The sequence below is a fragment of the Cebus imitator genome, unplaced genomic scaffold (assembly GCF_001604975.1).
Source record: "Cebus imitator isolate Cc_AM_T3 unplaced genomic scaffold, Cebus_imitator-1.0 Scaffold32, whole genome shotgun sequence".
NCBI lineage: Eukaryota > Metazoa > Chordata > Mammalia > Primates > Cebidae > Cebus > Cebus imitator.
This window is the reverse complement of record NW_016107347.1, coordinates 83,875-109,530: the sequence shown is the minus strand read 5'-3', so window position 1 is coordinate 109,530 and position 25,656 is coordinate 83,875. Positions and strand designations below refer to the sequence as shown.

Here is a 25,656-nt window from a genome sequence, read left to right as displayed (position 1 = left end):
GCATGATCTTGTCTCACTGCAACCTCCGCCTTCGGGTTCTAGGAATTCTCCTGCCTCAGCCTCCTGAGTAGCTGGGACTACAGGCGTGCACTACCATGCCCAGTGAATTTTTGTATTTTCAGTAGAGACAGGGAGTAGCCTTACTTTTATAACAGAACAGCCTTTAACATGGATCACAAAAGGAAAGAAGCATACATTAAGTGCTTACTATATGCAAGGCATTCTTTTAGACACCAAAGCTGTCTTCTCGTTAAATCTCTGTAATCGCTGTGTGAAACAGGTACTATTCCCAATTTAAGATTTTAACACTGAGGCTCAGAGCAATCCATAAAACAAATGACAAAGTGGGTAGCCCCAGTAATTGTCCCTGTTTTTTCCCCTTCTTCAGTATCATAAGCATCTGCACTTAAGAATAAAAGGCATAAAAAGAATACAATAGTAAAAGAAATAAAAATTTCAACAAACAATAGAAGGAAGAATAGCCACTCTCTTACCTCTCTGGATGGGCATGGAACTTCACCAGACTGCTGTAGAGCTGTCTCTCTGCTTGTAGGGCCTCATTGAGCCGACTCCGTTCATCTACTAGTCCTTCTAGCATCAGCAGCAACTGAGAAAAGAAGAGAGAAGAAGCAATATGCAAATGGCACAGTGGGACATGAAGCCACAGTTAATCCTGAGGAACAGGAAAATGCATTAGCACGTACTAGGACTTAAAAAGTCCACTATCTTAGTACATAACCTTTTGATAGTATTTTATAGTTTTCAAATCAATGTCAGATTCATTTTTTTTTTTTTTAATTTTTAAAACCCTGTAAGGTGGAATTCAAACAAGGGAGCAAAAAGAAGAAAAAGGAGAGAGAAGTTAGAAGCACAGGAAAGCAGCTAAAAGAAAGGAGTAAGAGGGAAACAGGACAGGCAAGAGGGAAACGTATATAATAGGACTTATTAGTATTCTTCATTCATTCAATAAATATTTATTGAGCACCTTCTATGGGACAGACTCTGTTCTAGGTTCTAAGGGAATGCCTACTATCTATTGGAGGAAAAAGACATTCATTAATCATAGACATGTGTCATTGTGAGTGTAATAGTGCTATAAAGATAATGTATAACCAACAGAGAGTTGTTTAAGGTAGTGTTAAAAGCTAGAATGGAGTGGGGTGAGTAGTTAGTGAGAAAGATGATAATGGAGGCAGGGAGTACAGGCAAGTAAGTCTTTTGGAAAAGTCTGGCATTGAAGAAAGGTTAAACGGGGCTGTAGCTACAAAGACATTTGAGTCAAAGGCAGGGGTTTCTTTCTCTTTTTTTAGACTGGGAGAAATTTGAACATGGTTAAATGCAGACAGAGGAGAAAGATTCAGTTGAGAGGGAGATGACTTACGTATGAGTGTGAGGAATAACTATTGGTATGTGTCCAAAACAACTGCTGCTCTTTTCAGAATCACACATGTCAGAAAGAGGCATCTATAGCTACTACTGACCAAAGTAGGAAACTTTAGAGCACAGTTTCTCAATAAATACCATCTATGAAAAACCAATATCATGGTTTATTTCACAGTAGAAAAATAAGGTTTGTGCTGGGCATGGTGGTTTGCACCTGTAGTTCCAGCTACTCAGGAGGCTGAGGCAGGAAGATTCCTTGAGCCCCAGAGTTTGAAGCTGCAGCGAGCCATGATCTTACCACTGCACTCCCACTTGGGTGGCACAGTGAGACCCTGTCTCAATGTGCTGACTCATGCCTGTATGTAATTCTAGCACTTTGAGGGGCAGCGGAGGGTGGATCACTTGAGGTCGGGAGTTCAAGACCAGCCTGACTAACATGGTGAAACTCTGTCTCTACTAAAAAAGAAAAAAAAATCCTTCTCTCTCTCTCTATATATATATATATATAGAGAGAGAGAGAGAGAGAAATGTAGACTATATATATGTTTATATATATAGTCTACATTTCAATAACTTACATGTTGTCTTCGGTTTCCTGAAATTTCTTGACCCTGGGATTCTATTGTGGCAACTTTTTCCCGAAGAAGTAATACTTCCTGGGTCAGGCGTTCCATAGCTGGTATGTCTTCAGGATCAACTAGTTGCATTTGCAGGTCCTAGAAGTCAAAGAATAAAGGTAAACATGAAAATAGTAATAAAAGGATTATTCGGCCAAGGCGCACAGGAACAAATGTTCTTGAAATAGTCTGCTTATACTTTCAAGTGGGATATTGATAAGAACTGGCCAAAGGATTCAATGTGTGCAAATATTGTCTGAAGATGCCCTACAGGTATTCTGAGATGTGAACATTTCCAATGGTCTTTAAAAAGCTTTGAAAGACCTTTATGAGATCTTCTTTAATCTGTACGTTCCTGGTCAGAGACTCCATATCAGCAGCCTGCACCTGCAGCTCTTCTTCTTGCACAGCCATCATGGACTGTAGAGCAGAAAGTTCCATCTGTGAAAAGAGGAATCAATATCTGCCATGTTTACATTTTAACACAGAGGCAAATGCTTTTGTATATCATACCACTATCAGCCAGTAATGCAAGACAAAATGAGACAAGAATAGGGCTCTACAGGATCAAATAAAAAATCCATGCAGTATGGTAACAAAGGATGTTTTATGGGAAGATGTAATAGTTGCTTTTAATGATGTCTTCCACTTTAGCTGGCACTACCAAACACATCAAATTTGTTTAACAAGCTTATTATGATACGGAAAAAGAATGGTGACCATTAGCAGAAGCAGGAAGAGATGAAGTTTTTACGTATGTACTTCAGCTAACAGATGAAAAAATGATAGCATTAGGACATCTCCATTTTGCAACACTTAATGAATTAATGGATTAGACACCAAACCACAAAAGCTGCTAACATCACGAGAGATCACCAAACATTACATGCCTCCAGATAGAAGAGTATGCTACCACCTCTGAAGGAATCCTGCCAAAAGCTAGTGCTACATGCCCTGAACTTTCAGTGTTCTCAACAGAAAATGACAAATACTTGGTTATGACAAAGTTTATTAAAACGCATGATAATAGGCTGGGAGCCATGGCTCATACCTGTAATCCCAGCACTTTGGGAGGCAGAGGCAGGCAGATCATGAGGTCAGGAGTTTGAGACCAGCCTGACCAAAATGATGAAACCCTGTCTCTACTAAAAATACAGAAATTAGCCGGGCGTGGTGTTGCATGCCAGAAATCCCAGCTACTCAGGAGGCTGAGGCAAGAGGATCACTTGAACCCAGGAGGTGGAGGTTGCAGTGAGCTGAGATCATGCCACTGCATTCTAGCCTGGGTGACAGAGCAAGACTCTGTCTCGAAAAAAAAAAAAAATCTTGATAATAACCATACTTGCTAACATTTACTGTGCTCTGGGCTCTCTAATAAATGCTTTGTATATATTTAAAGTGGGAAAAGTAGTTTCCTGCCTACTTTTCCCACTTTAATATCTGTCATTTTACTACTCACTCATCACTCCGTAGGCACATTCAACGTTTTTTGTTCTAGGAACACCAGACTTTCTCTTAACTCAGGGCCTTTACAACTACTACTGCCCTGGCCTGAAATATCTTTCCCAGGGCTGCCTCCTTCTCATCCTCAGGTCCTAGCTTATGTGTTATCTGCTCAGAGAAGCCTTCTTTGGCCACCCTATTTAAGATGGTCTCCATCTATGTTACTTTCTATCATTTCCCTCATATCACTTACCATAATCTGTAATATTTATTTATTATCTATATCTCCCCAGTAGAAATTAACTACATAGAGCCAGAGACCTTATTGATTTCATTCACTACCTCATCTCCAGCACTAGCCCAAGTTTAGAGACAGTCCCCATGTAGCTAATGAATGAATGAAGGAGTGAATCCTCACAACAATCCTATAAGATAACTCCTCTTTGATTTGTTCACGAGGTGAATTTTTCTACTCTTCAATTTACAGACAAGGTGATTGAGTCTGAGAGAAATTAAGGAACTTGTTCAAAAACCCCAGGGCTAGCTAGTAAGTGGCAAATCCAGGACGTGAACTCAGGGAAGCTGACTCAGAGGCAGTAGGCTATAATGTCTTCCCAGTAGATACCACATATCCATACAGTCTTTATGGTAAGGGTAAGTTGTTTTAAATAAACCCTTTAAAGGAATTTAGCAATAGCTAAATATCATCCCCTCAAAATACCCATTCATAGGCATTAGAATTTCATTCATGATTCTGAAAATAGGACAGAACCAAAAAGTAACATTACTCTGGATTTGGTATATGTGAGAAAAACAGGAAGAACATGTGGAAACTAAAATATCTGACGTGAATAATCAGATAACGGCTAAGGTAGAAGCTCAAAAAGGAAGGGAGACTAGGGGATTTTTAAAACTGGTATTTCTTAAATGCCACACATTCTCATATCCTAAAAACTAATTGAGTCATAAAACATGAGTCTGTTTGTAAGCAGAAATATAGTAATAAAATCAAAAGATAAAATATGTTAATTCTGTCACAAATACAAACACAGGTTTTATATTCTAGATCTAGCTGTGGCAAAAGGTAGAAAAAAACTAAGGAGGTATTTAGACTAGCTAGCTAAACTTAATTTAGGAAGCCACAACACTGACTGATCTTCTAAAAGAGATGCCAGAGTAACAAACGGGCTTTTAGTTTTAGACTGTAACTCTGCACTGTGGTCCTCATATTTTTTCAACATCGTAGTTGAATATACAAGTCACTGTGGAGGAAAGGCAGGGTAAGGGAATCTCTAAGGCTGAAAGGCCTCTTCTAAAAAAATTGATGAAAACTCTATGCTAGAGAGAGTTAAAGTGTTAAGATGGGAAAAATGTGTTCTAGGAAATGAATCTTCTTAGGAAGTATGTAAAGTCACAAAAATCTGGAGTTTGAATCATACCTTTGGCATTTATTAGTTACATAACTATTCTCCACTCCCATTTTAAAAGAGAAATCTGTTTTAGCTTCCTCATCTATAATTGGGTTGACACCACTTACTTCGTGTAGAGTTGTAAGCATTAGCACTAGCACAGTACATTGCACATAAATATTCAAAAACATCGATTATGCTCAAGTTTCTCGTTTCATGTTTCTAAAACTAATTTCATGGGTCTAATGTCATAACTAAGCAGCAATCACACAACACTTTCTTTTTTCTTTTTTTTTAACACTTCCTTTTTTCACTAGTGCTTTCTTCTTCTTCTTCTTCTTATTATTATTATTATTATTATCATTATTATCATTATTTGGAGGCGAAATTTCACTCTTGTTGCCTAGGCTGGAGTGTGATGGCATGATCTCAGCTCACTGCAACCTCTGCCTCCAGGGTTCAAGTGATTGTCCTGCCTCAGCCTCCTGAGTAGCTGGGATTGCAGGCATCCACTGCCATACCTGGCTAATTTTTGTATTTTTAGTAGAGATGGGATTTTGCCATATTGGCCAGGCTGGTCTCGAACACCTGACCTCAAGTGATCCACCCACCTCAGCTTCCCAAAGTGCTGGGATTACAGGCGTGAGCCACTGCACCTGGCCTTTACAATTATTTTATTCCAGTTAGCAATGGGGAGACAGTGTTGCATTTTTCCAGCACTTAATATGGTCCCAATATAAAAACAGGAGTATCTTGTTGAGATTATGTATACGAAAAATAACTTATATTTTTCCCCCAAAAGAAAAAAGTTATACCTGGCATTTGGACTCAGATATTATACTTGGAGAATTATATACTTTTAAATATAAACTATTTTGAAAGAAAAAATCATAGGGATTTAAAAATTAAGACTTGACTAGAAAGCTCACCTGACTTTCTCTTTCTTTTTTAGCCATGAGTTCAAGTTCCTCTTTGGCATTACTCAGTTCTTTTTCCAGCCCTGCCACTATGTCCAAGTCTCCTAAAATGAAAATAGAGTGCTAGTTTTAATTGCTATTAACATAATGTAATATCTGCTGCCTCCTTTGAGTAATTTACCGAGAACATATTCCAATAATAAGAAAAAATAAAACATATTCACAGGTTGTTCTTTGTAGCATTATTTATAATGGCAAAATACCGCAATTATCTTGCATGCTATAAAGAAAAGACTGAATAAACTATAGTATATTCACAGATGGCACTACAGACTGCTGTAAGAAAAAGAATAAGAATGATCTTTATGAAATTATATGGAGTGATTTTGAGATTCTGAGAATATGTTAAGTAAAACAAACTATGTGCTTAAGAATACATCTAAGGTAGTAGGTTTTATATTAGGAAAAGGGGGAATAAGAATGTACATATATGTATCACATACACAAAGATGATTCATTTGCTTATTTTTGCAGAAAGACAAACAGAAAGAATAACCCAGGAATGAAACTGATTACCTTCAGGAGATAAGCGGAAACAGGAGAAAAGGGATAGGCAAAGAGATGGGACATCTGAGTATATAATCTTATATACTGGAGTTTTGAACTGTGTTAATGTTTAATTTTTAATATGTAAGTCAACTTGACAATTAATGGAAGAGAAAAAGCCTAAAATTCAATACTATATAAATAAATGAATCTATATAGCAAACAGATAATAAAACCACCCAGAAGATAATTTAAAAATTAATCCAAATAATTTTTGAACTCACTAACTGAAGACCATCGGTGCAAAATACCCTAAGGATAAAAAGAATTTCAAAAATACCCTAAGGATAAAAAACATTACAAAAAAAAAACCTTAAACATTACATAATACATTTATTGTTGATAGTGGTATTTATGTAGTAATTCTGAAACTACTTTTGCATATTATAGTATTCTGCAAATGTGTAAATACTTTGAAATGTATTGATGTTATAAATAACCAGGGCTCTCAAGGAGATAGAAATATGAAATGAGGTGAAAAAAAGCCTATATTGTTAAATTGGAATTACAGAAATCAGTATCAAATCTTCATATGTATACAAATACATACTATATATTTAAAAATATTCATTGCTAGCTCTGTTCACTTAAAAGGGCCTAGAAGCAAAAGGTATTCATGTCGCAGTGAAGACATTGTGCTCAGATCATAGTCTGTCAATGCCATTACCACCAAAAGGAACCAGGGAGCTCTTTAGGATAATGGCTGATTCTGGGACTGAGGCAGGTGAAGTAAAAGGTAATCATAGAACATCTTATTGTGCCAGAAACTATCAAAGTGCTAAAAAAAAAAAAAAAAAAAAAAAAAAAAAAAAAAAAAAAAAAAAAAAAAAAAAAAAAAAAAAAAAAAAAAAAAACCAAAACACAAAAAACAAAGAAAAACCTGATGGGGATATGGCAAAGGGTCAGGGTCAGAGAAACAGCTTGATGAGGCTCCTACTGACCAAATCTGGGTTAATTTGAGGAGTAAAGAAAATAATGAACAAAATAAAGAAGAAATTTTAAAAACAGAAAATCATATATATATATTTTTGAGACTCAGTCTTGTTCTGTCGCCTAAGCTGGTGTACAGTGAGGCAATCTTTCTGTCTCCTGGGTTCAAGCGATTCTTTTACCTCAGCATCCTGAGTAGCTGCGATTACAGGCATGTGCCACCACACCTGACTAATTTTTGTATTTTCAGTAGAGACGGAGTTTCATCATGTTGGCCAGGCTGGCCTCAAACTCCTGAGATCAAGTGATTGGCTCTCCTGGGCCTCCCAATGTGCTGGGATTAAAGGCATGAGCCACCATTCCCAGCCCTGAAAATCACCATTTTTAAGCTACCAATGTAAGAGTTGGTTCAGGCAAGGCTCAAATGATACTAAAACCACTTAGTGAATGATTGTTGGAAAACAGAACTGTCAACATCTCCAATTCAGCCAGCAGATCACTTATATATTAAGGGAAAATGAACCCTTTACAATGGAGAGATTTGGCAGCTACAACCTTAAACAAATGACTAAATTTAATATTACCAAGGATGATACAAACTGATTATCATGCACTGATGTGATGCACAAAGAAAGATGTCATCCTGGCTCACACCTGTAATCCCAGCACTTTGGGAGGCCGAGGCAGGTGGATCACTTGAGGCTAGGAGTTCCAGACCAGCCTGGCCAACATGGTGAAACCCCATCTCTCAAAAAAAAGAAAAAAAAAAAAAAAAAAAAAAAAAAAAAAAAAAAAAAACGCCACTAGCCAAGTATGGTGGCGCATGCCTGTAGTCTTGGCTACTTGGAAGGCTGAGGTGGGAAGATCGCTTGAACCTTGGAGGCAGAGGTTGCAATAAGCCAAGATGGTGCCACTGCAATCCAGCCTGGGCAATTTTGAGATTCTGTCTCAAAAAAAAAAAGTAGAGGGAGAGGGAGAGGGAGAGAGGGAGAGAGACGGAGACAGACGGAGAGAGACAGAGATGGAGAGGGAGAGGGGGAGGGGGAGGGGGAGAGGGGGAGAGAGAGAGAAGGGGAGATGGGGAGAGGGAGAGGTTGAGTCATCCATGTGGTATTCCTGCCAAAAATGTTTAACTCAAATCTAACCACAAGAAAACAATCACAGCTAAACTGAGGAATATTCGCTGGCCTGGATTCTTAAAAAATGCCAATCTCACTAAAAAAAAAAAAAACAAAGCTAGATAATTGTTCTAGATTAGCGACTAAGAGACAGGACAACTAAGCACAATGCATAACCCCTGGGTTGGGGGGAACCAAGGTAGATATACAGAACATTATTGGGACAACAGGAAATCTGATTGTGGACTGTGTATTAGATACTAAGCCTATACCAAGGTTAAATGTTCTGAGTGTGATAATTACAGTGTAGCTATGTAGGGGAATGTTCTTGTTCTTAGGAAATACTTACTGAAGTATTCAGGAATAAAGTGTCATGATTTCTGTAAGAAATTCTCCAATGGTTCAGAAAATACATTACATCTACATATGGGTGTGTACATAGAAATAAGGCAAATGTGGCAGAATGTGAATAACTGGTCTTAATAAAAATGTATATGAGTATTCACTATACTACTTTTGCCACTTTTCTGTAGGTTTGGAAATTTCCAAAATAAAAAAATTTAGGGAAAAGTACACTTTTTAAAAAAAGGCAAATAAAGAATAAAAAAAAAAAAATCCAATACTCTTTTACTTTTTGATTAGTATAAAGTTTTCCTATTAGAGAATGACTACTTAGAAGACTTCTAAACCATCCCCTGAATCGGGCTAGGCTTGGCAAATAACTCAATGTACACTGCCTACCCTTCCTGACAGTTTAACACAGGTGATGTCAAGTTACAGCGAGGCCCCAGACTTGAAAGATACCCGGGAAACGCTGTCAGCACATGGCCCTGCTGTGCAGGATTGGAACCACTACCTCCTGCATTTCTGAATCCCTGCAAAACTATCTGAAAAGGAGAATAAGGACAGACTTTCTCTGGGCCAAATTGTGACCCCAAAGCAATAGCCTCAACTCAACATAAGGTAAGGACAGTTCTTCAGCCTTTCAGAGGAATTCCAAACTTATTTTTTTCCATTAGGGTAGAAAGAGAAAAGACTCTTGGCCAAACCTATTAATATAAAGATTAACAGAAGGAAAAACAAAGTCCCTTAATGAAATGAAATTTGATACTTACCTAATATGGATCTGGGTATGCTGGCATCCTCTTTGGCAGTCAATGAAGTGCTATCATCTCTGGAAGGTATCTGCATTGAACCCTAAAAAATTAGAAAGTCGGGAGACTTAGAAAGATGCAGGAACTATGATCACAATGACAGTACTGAGAATATTCTCACAATTTAGTATTAAAATTATCAAACTTACACCTCCAATGTAAAAAGGAAACACATTCAGCATGAATTATATAAGTCTATAGTTCTTACTTGCTCAGTCTGTTCTCCAAGAGGGGGGCCAATGGAGGTAACTTCAGCTCGTTGGTTAGAGATGGGTGCTTGGGACATTGTGGAGTCTCTCCCTCCCAAATACTGGCGCAGGGCCTGTAATTCTGAATTTCTTTCCATTAAGGCTTGCACCATCTTCTCTGCAGCAGCCTAGTAAGAGGAAATCACAAATAACATTAGAAAGATACTCTAGTAAAACAAAAATTTTGTTCTGGTATTAATTCTTCAAAGTCAACCATTTGTTAAAAAAAAAAAAAAGAACAACAGTGGGTCCTTAGGAAATAGCTTCCTTGCTTTCAGTTTACAGGGAAAAACATAAAGTGAATGGAAAGAAAGTCTCACAGGCAGAACATTGGGGAAAAAACAGAATTTAACACATTTGTAACAGATAAGAGAATCTGAAATCAGTTCTGCTAGAACTATCAGGCGAAGGTGTTAAGATTCTGGAATTAGGATAACAAATGTCTTTATTCTCAGATAGCTACTGCTTAGGACTGGATTGCTCTTGACTCAATCATTTGTGTGGTTTGCTCCTTTTGGGTTTTTGCCAAATAACACCTTATCAGGTTGGCCTTCCCTGCATATTCTATCTAAAACAGTAATCTTGCTGGCCAAAGTGTACAAGCTTTCAGATACAAGATGACTATGTTTTGGGAATCCAATGTACAGCATGGTGACTCTAGTTAATTAATAATACTGCATTATTTACTTGAGTTAATAATTCTATATTATTTACTTGAAATTTGCTAAGAGAGTATCTCTTTAGTGCCTTCACCACACACGCATAAAATGTGTAGTGACAGATGTGTTAATTTGATCATGGTGATCATTTCACAATGTATACATATATCAAAACATGTTGTACACCTTGAATATATAAGATATTTATCAATTATACCTCAATAGAGCTGGGAAAAAAAAAACGTTTAAAAATCCAGCAATCTCTTCTCTATCCCCAATACCCCTTACTGTGCTAAATTTTTTTTCAACGCACTTACCATCTGATACATATCTCTCTCTGCTTCGCCTACATGGAATGTAAGTTTCCTAAAGGCAACTTGGTGCTGAATCTCAAGCACTCTGTACAGTGTCTGGTACATAATAAGCACTCACTACAGATTTACTGAATGAATCAATTACACACATAAACATGTTTATCAGAACACATGATCAGGGGAATCGCAATCTCAAAATCACCAAATTCAGTTTCATTTCAAATTCCAGTTTTCTAAGACAGATGATGACACAATTAGGGAAAGATCTAGAATTTCTGTAACTATTAATGTACAGGAAGTCCGCATTTAAACAGAAAATATGGAAATAACAAATTGATATTAAAATGACTGAGAGTGTAAAATGATGAATCATAACCCAACTGTCTCTAACGAAAAGTACTATTGTTTTAAGCAAGAAGCTGAGTTCTTGTCACGATTTCTAAGGGAAATATGAGAAAAAAAAACTTCCATTTTGCAGTAAGTAAAATTTAGGCTCTTTGGAGATTTGGATATAACCATTTTAGAGGTTATCAGTATATTATGAAAGTACCTTAATAAAAATATCTGTGAAAGCTGTGGGGAAAACATAATAAATAACATACAAGATATATACTGTGCTCTATCTGCCTTGGCACTCTTTTTCTAGTAGTATTTAAGAGTTTTTAGCAGTGCTCCTCCAATGCAGTCCATGAGCCAGCAGCATCACTATCACCTGGAAACTTGTTAGAAATGCAAATTCTTCAGTCCCATCTATGCCTCCTAATTTCTATCTCTGGGGTTGAGCTCTACAATCTACGTCTTTAAAAAGCTATTCAGGTGATTTCTTTTGCATGTAAAATTAGAGAAGCAGATCTAGAGGAATACAACCATTACGCTTATTGAGTTGAAAAATCTCCTGTAAGTTCCATCATCTTCATTATTCTACTACCTGCAGGGCATAATTCTTTTTTCTGAGGTATAATAAAGACTAATTCTTCCAAATCATGAACAGGTTAAAAAGAAAACTCAAAATGCTAGGCTCTTGCCAAAGACTTAAATAATTTAGAATAATTTTGTTACGTCTATTTTATAAACAATTTCTGAAGCACACAGCAGGACTTTTCTAACAAGATGTGTATTTACTTCAGTGGGGCTAACAATTAGAACAGTGGATTATAATCCCTTTACAGTAAAAGGAAACATAAAAAAATATTACGGGGTTAAATAACATAGGCAAGAAAGAGTTTTTCTTCTTCTAAAAACTGACTAGGGAGATTCTGAGCTACTGGGTCTCTGAAATGCAGCACAAGTCAACCAAGAGTCTTTAGCCTTGTGAAGAAAAGACACAGAAATAAGGAAAAATTAAGAATTTACTTCTGGGCAGGGAATGGTGGCTCACGCCTGTAACCTCAGCACTTTGGGAAGCCAAGGTGGGTGGATCACTTGAGGCCAGGAATTAGAAACCAGCCTGGCCAAATGGTGAAACCTCACCTCTGCTAAAAATACAAAACTTAGCCAGGTATGGTGGTGCATGCCTATAATCCCAGCTACTGAGGAGGCTGAGGCAGGAGAATCGCTTGAATCCAAGAGGCAGAGGTTTCAGTGAGCTGAGATCACGCCATTGCACTGCAGCCTGGGTGACAGAGGGAGTCGCCATCTCAAAAAATAATAATAATAAAAAAAAACTTACTTCTGAAATGTTGTGAAAGTAATATACCCCATACTACTATAAGATTATTTATTCTCATCATGACCTCTGAAAAATCCAATCTTTTCTTCCTCTTAGGATAACTCAGATTTAACAAAAACTAAGAGTAAACATGTTGAGTGTAAGTTTTCCATACCTTGGCTGGAAATGCAAAGTATCACTGAAGTCTTAATAATTCAGAATCAAAATCAAAACACTCCACAACCTCTACTCCTTTCTCTCAAAATGATCAGATTATTATTATTTTTTTTTTTTGAGACAGAGTTTCGCTCTGTCTGGAGTGCAATGGTGCGATCTCGGCTCACCACAACCTCTGCCTCCTGGGTTCAAGCAATTCTCCTGCCTCAGCCTCCCGAGTAGCTGGGACGACAGGCATGCACCACCATGCCCACCTAATTTTTGTATTTTTAGTAGAGACAGGGTTTCACCATGTTGACCAGGATGGTCTCGATCTCTTGACCTCGTGATCCACCCACCTTGGCCTCCCAAAGTGCTGGGATTATAGGTGTGAAAATGATCAGATTATTAAAAAGAAAATGTATGTAATGACGTTAATGGATACATGCATTGTTTAGGCACCCTTCCAAATATAAAGTTTTCAAAAAATTTTTCATACTTTGATGATCAGTATAAAACTGTGGTCTAAGGCCAGGCACAGTGGCTCACACCTATAATCCCAGCACTTTGGGGAGCCAAGGCAGGATGATTGCTTGAGCCCAGGACTTTAAGATCAGCCTGCACAAGTAGAGAGACCCCCATCTCTAAATAAATAAGTAAATAAATAAAACTGTGGTCTAGGTAATAAATTGAAGAAACAGAGTCGACTATAAAATATATCAATATACACATGTCTATACTCTGCAAATGCTTCCTATTTGCAGACTATAAATGCACTACGTGATACTTTTCTGCTCTGTGCATTAGTCCTTACTTGGCTTTCCTGCTCCCTGGAGCTCATAGACTGAAGCAGGCCTTGAATCTCCATTTCGTGTTCCACCACTTGTTTGTTTCGATCACTCAGAAGGTCCTGCAGCATCCTTTCCTTTCGCTGTAGACGCTGGCACAGCTCCTCCACTACCTCACTCCGCCCTGGTTCAAGTTTGCAGAGCAGTGTTGCACTAAGATCCTAATACAGAAGGGACACTGTAAGTTTCTGGAGGAAAGAACTGTCTCTAATAAATATCAAAGAGCTTAAAAGACTATCACAGAAGAAGGAGCTGTGAGATTCGTGAGAATAAGTATCATGTTTTACTCATTTTTGTTTAACCAGATCTAGCACAGGCCAGGAACCCAGAAGTCTCTAAATACGTGTCCCAGGAATGAATACTAACAATATAGAAAACTGTCTCTAGTGGACCCTTACATACATACTGTTTTCTGAAATAAGTCTTTTTCCTATTTGTTCAGGGCATGTAACAATTAATGTTAGATGAGGATAAATGGATACTCAATTCATTGATTTATTTTCTCCCCTGTATAACTTTATAGGGGGAAGCACAAAACAATAAGCTGAAAGGAATACTAAACACTGTTTGTGCTATCATAGTGATGGTTTCTTTTTCTGTATTAACCAATGGCACATGGTAGAGGAAACAGAGGGGCCATACTGCCTAGCTTACCCGATCTGCTACTTAGTAGCTATGTTAGCTTGGACAAGGTTCTTAACTTCAGAAGTCTGTTTCCTCCTCTCTGTAACAGGGATAATAGTATGTGCCTCATGGACTTGTGAGGATTCAACCAGTTACTATCCATTAAGATCTTAAAACAGTACCTGACCCAGCATGAATACTGTAACTAATAAAGGTTAGCTATTATATTAAAAGATGCAATTTTTAGGTCTCATTAATTCTCACATAACTTCTTTGAGAAAGTTAATTGCCAGCTTAAGTTTCTAGATGTGAAAAATAGAATCCCAGTGAAAGTCAATGACTCGCCCAGGCACAGAATGAAATTAAAGACTGGGTCAGAGTCCTCCCGATCTGAAGAGTACTAATCCAAGGCTGAGTTTACATAATCACTAAGCCAACTGCCTTTAAGTTAACTGAAGTCTTGCCTCTACTTCTTTGTTCCTGTCATGCAGAGATGTCTGTAACTGCTGAATGATACTCTCTTGTTCCTTCTGCCAACGGGTAAATTTGGTTTCCGTTTCTTCTTTCAGCCACTGGAGGTTTTGACAGGTAGCAGATAATTGTTCCACTTCCAGGCCTTTGGCTCTCAGGAGACTCTCCATACTCTACAGCCATAAAGAGAGCAATCATCAGTCAAAACATTACCCCATACTCCTCAGGATAAATGAGAAATTAGATCCACTTTTAAATCAACTCCCATCAATATTTTTATTTGCAAGAGGAGAACATTGACCTAGACAATGCTATACTAATCTATTTTTTTGTTTTTAGAAACTTTTATCTAGATCGTAGGGAGATTAAGTATAGAATATATGATAAAATGAAGTCTTCTGGAGGAAGTACACTATGCTATAAAGGATTTCTCGAAAAAGTGGCAGAAAGATACATAAGCTCTAAAACAAACATCCAAAAAAGCCCACAGTAAATGTTGATAAACAAGTATTCTAATTATGGCAATTCACGTACATGTATATAATATTAATGTAGAAAACACAACATAATAGTTGCACCCTGGCAATGCTTCAGTAAAAAAAAAAGTGAGAGAGAAAGAGAGAGAGAGTGAGAGAGAGAGAAAGAGAGAAAGAGAGAGAGAGAGAGTGTGTGTGTGTATTTATGTATGAACAAGAATTGGAAATAAATCAGAACTGTGTAAACAAATCAATATTCACTGGCTCGCCTCACAAATTTTGTATTACAAAAGAAAGTAGAAGTGCTAAAATATCTCACTTTCTAATCTACGATGATGGAACTAGTGACTGCTCTTATAAAGCAAAATCCCTGTTTTTCAGAAAATGATGGAAGGGGGTCATGTTTCAGGCTTAGAACACAAGTGGGAGAGGAACACCATGTCGTGATAGGTTTTGCTCTTACTTGCATAGTAGCTTCATTGGAGGAGAGGACACCGCGCAGTCTCTCTAAGTCATGATCTCGCTCTCTCACAGCAAGACGAAGCTGACGCAGTTCTTTTTCTTTCTCTTCTACAGCAGAGAATTTTTCATCTATAGCCCGCTGCAAGGAAAGGAAGATTCCTAAAGCACTATAAGATTCATTATCCTGATCATTCTTATCCAACAAGATGGAAGAATGGAAAACCGAATCCCAAAGCAGCAACCGAATCCCAAAGCAGCAAATTTAAGTAGACACAAATTTCTACATACATAGTGGGCAAAATGATGATACATACCTCCAGAGCAACAGCTTTATCATGTATACGCTGGCGAAGTTTCTCAAGCAACATTTCATTTGCTTCAAGAGTTTTGTCTGACTTATCTCGATACTGTAGGAGCTCCTGAAATTCCTGAGACCAAAAAACAGTTTCCTTTATTCTTTTACCCAATATTAACTAAACTGCCAAGTAATTTGTTATTCAGGATAAAAAATAACAAGATGTGATCACTCTCCTCAAGAGTAACAAGTTTAGCAGAGACTGTAACAGACATACAAATTTTTAGCTATTTGGCAGCATACAACAGACACAACACATAGAATTAACTGCTCTGCAACATGTGCTAACTACCAGGGGAACACAGGATGCACTTCCTAACTCTGCCTGCAGGTGTCAGTAAAGACCTCACAGAGGATGTAATATTTACAGTCAGTCTTAATTAAAGGACTAGGATTTCCTAAATGAAGAAGGAAGGGGGGGTGTTAAAGAAAAAAATTATGCACACTATGCATACAATGATAAAATTGTACATTCAGTGAAATGTACTGGATTCAATGAAACTGAAGCTGAGAGTAGGCAGCAGAACAGTCTTTGTTAATGCACCGTTTTCCCCTAAAACTTTCATTCTATCATCAAAATTACTCTAAGTTTCTGTACAGTTTGTCTTCATCTATTAAACTGAGAGCAGTAGCCAAATCTTTTGTCTTTCCAACGCCCAGAAAAGTGTTTCACTCATTGATATGCTTAATAGCTATTTCCTGAATATTAAGTCTTCATAAAAGACTTAATAAAAGACTGCTTAAGTCAGGGCTGTATGTACTGTTTCTTACAATTGTTAGTAAGCATGTTAATTCATAAATTATTTTCTATTTATTTTAAATCCTCCTGATTTCCACCTCCTGATTCCCATCTCTTTTTTTTTTTTTCATATAGCCGGTACTCAACACAGGGGCATTAATATCTTAAAATTATATAAACAAACTTCAGAGGTCTATGAGCCTAGTTTTTATTGAAATCATGTAAGCTCACCTGAAGCAACTGCTCCTTGTGACTCAGACTATGGTTTAGGTGCTGGATGTTTTGTTCCTGGGTTCGAATCTCGTTGTATTTTTCAGTTTCCTGGGCACGAAGCTGTTGGCTCTTATTCTGCAATTCTTCTTGTAGCTGTTGCAAGGCTTTTCGCAATTCCTGAATTAAACATATTACCTTTTTAAAGAGACCTAAAATTCTCACATGGTTATTACATATAGAAGCCTTAAAATTTTCAAGACATATAAAATGAAAGATAAACCAGGACAAGCTGCCATTAGTAAAATTGCTATAGAAATATCATACATGAATTGAATAGGATGTGGAAAATGATTTTAAAAATTGTGAATAGGGTAGGAAGTAAGCTTGATGTTATGGTTCAATACTTATTTTTTGTTTAAAAAGGATACATCTATAGAATCATTAAGTGAGAATCTGTCCCATTGTAAACCTGGATTATTTACAATAAGGTCAAGGATAGACTATACCCATCATCCTTTTTTTCTAAAGATCTCACAGAGACCATCACTCTTCTTTCTTAGTTTGCCATATATGTTTTTCTAATAATAAAGTCAGTAATATTTAAATCATCTGTTACTTTAGAAAGCTCCCAAAATATATATTCTCATCAACTAAACAAACCTTGGAAAATTTTTTCCTTTAGGTAAATAACAAAAAATTAAAAATTGTTTCTACCCCCATCCCTCCACCACTTCCCAACCCTGCCAAGACATCTGAAATTTTAATATTTCAAAAGGAAATTCAGGGCTAATATTTAATCTACAAGCCACTAAACCAGGGAGAACCTTCAAAAATTATACTTTTAAACCTGAGTATTAAAGGGCTGAAGAGATCACAAAAAAAATCTTTTAAATCCTAAACACATGTGATCTAAGCTAACAAGATAAAGGAACCATTTAAGAATTGTGTATTTTATTATTCACAATTATTTATTATAATTGTGTATTTATTACAAAAAATAAAATACAGGGCTGATTATCACACATGCCATTCCTCTGACCTTAGTGGTTCTTCCTCACTTTTCTGTCTGGTTTTACCCATCCTTCAAGAATAACCTCAGGTATCTCCTACTTCATGAAGCTTTCCTTAACTCCTTTCCTCAGCCTCAGCTAGATATTCCTGTAGGACCCCATACATAGATCCCCTTCGGAACTTACCACACTGAAATTCAGCTTGTGACAGTCTCTCATACTAAACTATAAGTAACTTAAAAGAACGGGGCCTGTGCTATTCATCCTTGTATTTCCAGGGCACAACTCAACACAGTAGTCCCCTGTCACCCACAGAGGATACATTCTAAGATGCCCAGTGGATGCCTGAAACCACAGCTAGCACGGAAGCCTATATATGCTGTTTTTTTCCTATACATAGATAACTATGATAAAGTTTTACTTATAAATTAGACATACTAACAGATTGACAATAACAATAAAATAGAAGAATTATAACAACATGCTATAATAAAAATTATGTGAATGTGGTCTCTCTTGAAATATCTTAATATTTTTGGACTGGTTGACACCGATAACTGAAACCGTGGAAAGTGAAACTGCGGATAAGGGGGGACTACTGTGACTAGCACATGGTACAAGGGCAGTTTTATTAAGCTTGAATTTTATTTGAGTTCAAATCTAAGTATTTGAGTTCAACAACCATTGGCAAGTGACTCAATGGTTCAACACAAACTATCCTGCTAAAAAGTCATTATCAGGACAAAGTCAGCATTTAGGGCTATAAAATAGTTAATGATTTACCCGGTTATGTTTCCAAGAAGCCTCTTTCTGCTGTTCTCTCTCGTGTGCTGCAGCCTCTACAAACTGCACACATTGTTTGGCGTCAGCCAGTTGGCGCTCTTTCTGTCGTACCACCCTCTGGAGCTTCTGTATTTCAAGCTGGCTGCAGAATAAAGCACTCTGAAGATCAAGCAGAGCCACCTGTTGCTGAGCTGGGGAAGTACCCTCTGAGCTCTGAAAAGAGAGTAGAAATCAATCACAAGGAGGGCAAGCACTGAGTCCCAGCAAAGACTGTGGAAATAAAATCAAGACTGCAACCAAAGTGGCACATCCCCAACTGAAGTCTCTCCTGTCCTATGTGACCCTCACATACGTGAAGTTGTCCAAGCTGGCTTTGGTGTAGCATTTCTCGAAGCTTTGCCATTGTGTCATTTTGACCTTCAATCACCCGGTACAACTCCTCAGTCTAAAAATGAGAGAGGGAACATCACACATGTTACTAAACTAACTATAAATTCCATTATCTCACCCGTACAGATTTTAGTACCAGGACTATTCCAAAATATCATTTGATGTTAAGCTACAATTTCTCCAGTCTAAGATCTGTTAGTTTGGCAATATCCATTTTGACAAAACATAAAATACTTGTCTACTTTGATGGGACCAATTGTTTCCACACAGGTCCTTGATTGCTAAATATTTTACCTCACTTTCCCTGCTTTTCAGAGTTTCCTTGAGGTTCTGAATTGTACCATCTTGCTTTTGAGATGACTCCTGAGCACACTTTAGTTCATAGCTCATTTCATTAAGTTTCTCTTGAAGAATCTGAATTCAGCAAAGAAAAACAGTTTTTTAGGTCAATGATGTCTTTTAACTTCAAGTGAATATAGCCTTTCCTCAAATCTAGAATTTAAAGAATTTCTTAGGAGATATTACCTTGTTATTTTTCCCATATACAGTAACCATTAGAGTCATAAGTCAATCAGCAACAAAAACTAGCAGGAAAAATGAAATACTTCCTTCAGTACTCAATTGTCTCAATTTTTATGCACTGTGCTTGCTTTATGATGACAGTCATACTAGGGACTTTTCCACATGGACCAACTAGGCACGTGGTTCATAATATGGATCCCTTATGCCAAGACCAAAGAACTTATGCTATCTAGCATAGGAGGGCACTATAAGGGCACCCAGGCCACAAGTTCAGCATCCCAAATTGTAGTAATTTTCTTCTAAACCAGGCATTAAAATTCATAGTCTAGAAAGTGGTAAGTTAAGATAAAATAAAAAACACAGACCTCCTATCTCTGTGCCTTTTACAGTTAAAGATCGTATGCAAGTTTTTTGTTTTGTTTTGTTTTCTGAGACAGAGTCTCACTCTGTTGCCCAGGTTGGAGTGCAGTGGCATGGTCTTAGCTCATGGCAGCCTTCACCTCCCGGGTTCAAGGGATTCTTCTGCCTCAGCCTCCCAAGTAGCTGGGATTACAGGCACCTGCCACAACGTCTGGCTAATTTTTTGTGTTTTTAGTAGAGACAGGGTTTCATCATGTTGACCAGGCTGGTCTCAAACTCCTGACCTCATGATCTGTCTGTCTTGGCTCCCAAAGCACTGGGATTACAGGTGTGAGCCACTGTGCCCGGTCTGCATGCAAGTTTTAATTACACACCTGAAAAGCACCAGAAATTATAAGCTGTACAGAACAAGCTAAAATCTTGATAAGAATAAAGGGAAGAGCTACACTTTTAAATGAAATATTCCCTAGAGCACAAGGAGTACACAGCATTCCTCTCCCAAGTCCTACGCAGGCTGATGGATTCAGGCTAGTGCCAGGCACATCCTCAGGAAAACTCTGTCATCTCCTAGGGCATAATACTAATACCTTGTTGGTGGCCTCTGCTTGCTGGATTTTTTCCTGGAGTTCTGCCAAATGGGAATCAGATACAGACTGATGAGTTACAGTGGTCTCATGTGAATTCAGCTTTTGTCGTTTGAGTAACTCTTCAGTCACAGGCTGGGAAGAAACAGCAAAATAAGTAAGATGAATTAAATGCAGCCAACAAAATTTTATTTTTATCTTCAAAAATGTCTGTTGCATCTTTTGCCCGAGATTTAGAAATCACGTTTGTTGCATAAATTATCAGTATAAATTCCTAAAGCCAGGCCTGTTCCTTACTAAGAGCGCTGATTCACCTCCATTTGTACCATGCTCTCTAGCTTCCCTCTCCACTTTTCCCTACCAATTCACACAAACACTATGTATTTATTCAGTGAAAGCAACTCATTCAGAGTTCAATGAGAAGGGGAGGATTTAATACATGAAATGCTTGCAATGACCAAATATTTGCTTTGTTCTATTTTTAATCAAGGAGTTGAAAAGGCATACTCATCAAACTCACACTACTCCTGAGAGAAGTTACATTCCAGCTACCTTTCTTACAACATGCTTGTTTCACATTATTGGAAAAATTGGCAGATTTTGATGTGAACTGTATATTAGATAATAGTATTTTATCAATGTCTAATTTTCTAAATTTGGTAATTGTACTGTAATTATATGAGATGTCCTTGTCATTAGGAAATAATGCTGAAGTATTTAGGGTAAAGGAGTATAATATCTACAACTAATTCTCCAATGGATCAAGAATTTAAAAAATATAATGTGCAAATACAGAGAGTGAGAGAGATAAAGCGAACGTGACAAAATATTTGCAACTGGTAAATCCGAGTGAGGGTCATATGGGAGTTCTTGGTATTTCTCTTATAATGTCTCTGGACATTTGAAATTGTTTCAAAATAAAAAGAGAACAAATAAAATAAGTTTAAAATAGATGTGCCTACTTAAAGGTAGATTTACAGCATAAGCATAGATAAATAATCCATAGTGAACAGGGAAGGAGATATGTTTTACAGAAATATCAATTCACTAAAAAGATTCAGGAGCAAAAAAAAGTATGATTTACATATGGGACAATAAGACAAACTTATTGAACTATTCCTAGTCATCACTACAAGCTAAGAATGTCAAAATAAAACTTTACAAATTTACCGTGACAATTAAATTTGATCTCCCCGCCTCCATACCTGTTTTCATTTCAATTAGGAATATAAATTCTAAATTCACCAAGAGAAAAAAGGCAACTGCTATTCAATTTTTCTTTCCCTCATGCTTTCAGGCTTGATTGCTACCTTCAAGGCAGTGGAATTACAGCTTATCTTAAATCCCTTCCTGCTAGCAACTGACTGGATGCATAAAGATTTCAGAAGAAAAATCTTTTTTATTCCTTCAGTGCTATTTATCAACTTTTCTAACACCTACCAAATGCTATAATAAGCAAAGCACCATGTGAGGCACTGTGAGGAATACAATGCTGACATAACAGATACCTGCTGCACACTAACTATGTACTAAGCACTGTCCTGAAGATAGGGTACCATGCAAGACAAAGTCCCTGCGCTCTTGAAACATGTTTTGCAGGGCTTGGAGTGGGGAGTACATAATAAACAAACAAGGGAAAAGCATTGGGGACAAGCCCTATGCAGTAAAATAGGAAAGTACAATAGAGTTGGTGGTTAAATTACTCTAAATTGCTTGATCAGAGAAAGGTCTTTATGAGGCAGTACTTAAATAGAGATCTGAAGGAAACAGAACCAGTCCTGCAAAGATCAGCAGAACAATCCAGGGAGAAAGAACAGATAATGGAATATGAGCCTGGAAAAGAGAAAGGCCTCTGCGGCTAGAGTAGTATTCTCTAATAGAAATATAATGTGAGCCATCTATGTAATTTTTAATTTTCTAGTAGCTTCAATGAACAAAGTAAAAAATAGGTAAGCTTAATTTTAACAAAATATTTTATTTAACCCAATATATCCAAAATGTTGTCATAAACAAACAATATCAAAATTATTAATGAGATACTTTACATGATTTTTCATAAGTCTGAAATTCAAGGTTGATTTTATACTCACAGCACATCTCAATTCTGACTAGCCACATTTCAAGGGCTCAACAGCTCCTAAAGGCTAGTGGCTAGCTTGCTGGATAGCACAGGGCTACAGCATAGTGGGCAAAGGGGATAGGGACACTCAATGGGGTGGAGAGGCAGTGGGGGACCAGGTCACATCCAGCCTCAGACAGCAGGGTTAATGAAGCTGGATTTCATTTTAATTGGAATGAGAATAGATGCCGTTTTTTTTTTTTTTTTTTAACAGGCAATCATACATAAGTTTTCAAAAGATCACACAGTGGTAAATGAATTATTGGGGAGCGCCAACAGAAGCAGAGAGACCAGCTAGGAGGCTGCAGGTGAAAGACAATAGTGGCCTGGATTCTGGTGGTAGTAAGGGAGGGGAAAATAAATGGATGGATATGGATATGTTTTGAAAGTACAGCTAACAGGACTTGCTGGTGGACTGGATAATGGGAGAAGGGAAAAAAAGCAGCAAGGATAATGACTTCTGAAAAAATTATTTAAATGAGATATTTGTTGTTGTGGGTATAACAGAAAGCCTTCACCCAAGGCAATACGAACTATGTCACACCACGGACAAGGTAACCACATTAATAGATATTTACAACAATTCCAACTAATAAATAAATTTATCATTTACTTAATGATAAAACTCTCTCCATAAAATTTGGCTTACTTGCTCAGTGTAAAATAACAATAACATCTACAGTATGATATTTTGAAATTTAAACTTTAACAGGCAGAATTAAAGAAAATAGCTTCAAGCTTAAAATGGCAGGGAAGGTGGTCATATTTATTTTCTTTAAACCAAAGAATCTTAGAGCGGTGAAAGAAACTTTATAAACTAACCATCTAATCCAATCCTATTTTATATACATGGAAATAGAAACTTAGAGATGTAATTAGTCCAAGGTTACATGGGAAATCGGGGAAAAAATCCAATTAAACTGAAGTGGATTCCCACTCAGGTTGGGAATGTATCTCTCATTTCTATAAACCCACTGCCTACCATAATGCCAGGAATACTGCAGAGATCAAAAGTTTTTGATTAATAAACAAGAACAAAAAAAAAAAAAAAAAAAAAAAAAAAAAAAAAAAAAAAAAAAAAAAAAAAAAAAAAAAAAAACAGGCCTTCAGTGGCTCTCTTAGAAATAAGGCTACATATAATATACATTCAGACAGCAACTTTAAAGCCAAAGAGTGCAACAGGAAAGTACATAAAGAATCTGACTCTCATATGAACCAATCTTGGCATGAATAATCATAAGAAATCACATACTAACCTAAAAGTTGGAAGGTATTTGTTTCTCCTTTATTTGTAATAATTTACTATTTTACATCTCAGAAAAATGTCCTTGCAGGTAACAGTCTGCTGAAAGAGCACTCAGCAAGTTCCACTGAGTCAACAACATAATGAATTCTTGTGAAGTATCAGGTACATAAAACAATCACTCCTACGATGATAGTGTGGCCCGAGAAATAATACCTGATTTGATAGAATCAGTGTTATTCTCAAGGAACTTATGTACTAAAATCATGTGGAAATGATAATATAATTTTAAATTAAGTCACTTTTGACTCAGAATTAGGACAAAGGCTTTCCAGTATCAGAAAAGAGAACTGCTTCCAGGCCTAGTGTTGCCTAATATGAGACTTTTAGGCTAAGGCCAGTTTTTAGACCTTTTGTGTTAACAGCATTTTTCTTGGCACTTTTTAGTCCTCCCAGTAGTGAGCTATAGATCTCAAACTGTTATAATTTTCATCCCTATTGTTAATAATAGGAGACAGACAAGAACCACTGACTAGCATAAAATTAAAGGCCTAATCTTTTACCAGCATCTAATGCCAACATCTTCCAAAGGGCCTGATCCACTTTATACAGCTAAAATATGAGTGGGATAAATTTACCATAGTCCCAAAGGAGCACACCTTGGCATTGCAAGGTTTAAAGCAAAGATCTCCTGTTCTTTGAATTTAGATAGAAAGGGAAATTGCATATGGGCCAGAGCTCATTGCTATTTACTAAGGGACCACACCCCTCCCATGATAGCTGTTCTAGTTCAGGGCCAGATGATAAAGAAGGGAATTACCAGGTAGAAGAAGGCTTCAAACCTTTCTTTAGATATCTGAACATACATAAATTCCTAGGAAGGCAAATAAATTACTTTGTATAATATCAGAATATCAGTAAGCAAAACTATACTGTTGCTATTTTTAATAAATAAGAAAGGAAGAAAGAAGAAGAGAGGGAAAGAAGTAAAGAAAAAAGAGGAAAAGCAATCAGGAGGAATCTAGATGTTAATATTTAATAGTGCATACAATATGCATACAATATGGTAAGCGGAGGATTAGACAAAGGAATCAAAATGACCTTACAGAACAATCTTGCTCTTTAAAAGATTTTCTTCATATTTGTGGCACAACTGAACGAAAGGAAACATTTTTGCTTTCACGGTTTTGTGTTTCTACAAACTAAAAAGGGAACTAGCAAAAAAAGATTTACATTATTTCTATTCTTTCCACATTTGTTCAGAGAAATAGACAAAAACCAGTCTGCCATTATCCCTAGCACTGGTTTTGTCATAAGGCTCTTAAGGAGCTTTAAAAGTAACCAGATTTCAACAATAGATTTGCTGCCTATTTTATTTCCAAACATGTTGGGCCCAATTCATCTATTTTCCCTGACATCCTAAATTATTAAGAGAAAATGGCATAATAATTAAATGCCACATTTCTTGAAGCTGAATGACATTTTCTCCCTCTTCCCAATTTTTGTCTTTCTGGAGACAGTAAATAATGTAAGAAAGGTCATGTGCTATTATTTTAAAGATCTAATGTCCAAATTCACTTAAGTAAAGGGACTTGACTCATAGATACAGTTACCATAGTTTATGTGTTCATTCAGATGACATTTTTTTCTTCCACGTAATCTCTAAAGAAGCCTCCAGGCATCTTCAGGTTAAAGAAAGAGAGCTCCTAGTTTAAAATAAACACTTACTTACATTTATATACTTCACACAATGAGGTTTAATGTATAGAATTAAATGTCTTGCCTGAGAATGGTCAGAAATCTTTGTCTCTGCATGGGCTAAGTTGGTTAAACAATGAACTTTCCATATCTCCAA

General features: G+C 36.9%; 1 protein-coding gene across 24 annotated transcripts in view; it reads right to left on the bottom strand.

Moving 5' to 3' along the window:
- LOC108301098 (phosphodiesterase 4D interacting protein) overlaps nt 1-25,656 on the bottom strand; it is a 151,588-nt gene that overhangs the window by 51,887 nt on the left and 74,045 nt on the right. For all 24 annotated transcript variants that reach the window (XM_017524148.2, XM_037736989.1, XM_037736988.1 and 21 more), the window contains 15 exons: nt 20,443-20,574; nt 19,268-19,387; nt 18,936-19,028; nt 18,584-18,796; nt 16,809-16,967; nt 15,798-15,911; nt 15,485-15,622; nt 14,539-14,718; nt 13,417-13,611; nt 9,786-9,953; nt 9,539-9,620; nt 5,782-5,873; nt 2,325-2,441; nt 1,962-2,099; nt 495-607 (listed from right to left, as the gene is read on the bottom strand). In XM_017524148.2, coding sequence (XP_017379637.2) covers nt 495-607; nt 1,962-2,099; nt 2,325-2,441; nt 5,782-5,873; nt 9,539-9,620; nt 9,786-9,953; nt 13,417-13,611; nt 14,539-14,718; nt 15,485-15,622; nt 15,798-15,911; nt 16,809-16,967; nt 18,584-18,796; nt 18,936-19,028; nt 19,268-19,387; nt 20,443-20,574 — 2,054 coding nt within the window. The remainder of the gene's footprint in view (nt 1-494; nt 608-1,961; nt 2,100-2,324; nt 2,442-5,781; nt 5,874-9,538; nt 9,621-9,785; nt 9,954-13,416; nt 13,612-14,538; nt 14,719-15,484; nt 15,623-15,797; nt 15,912-16,808; nt 16,968-18,583; nt 18,797-18,935; nt 19,029-19,267; nt 19,388-20,442; nt 20,575-25,656) is intronic.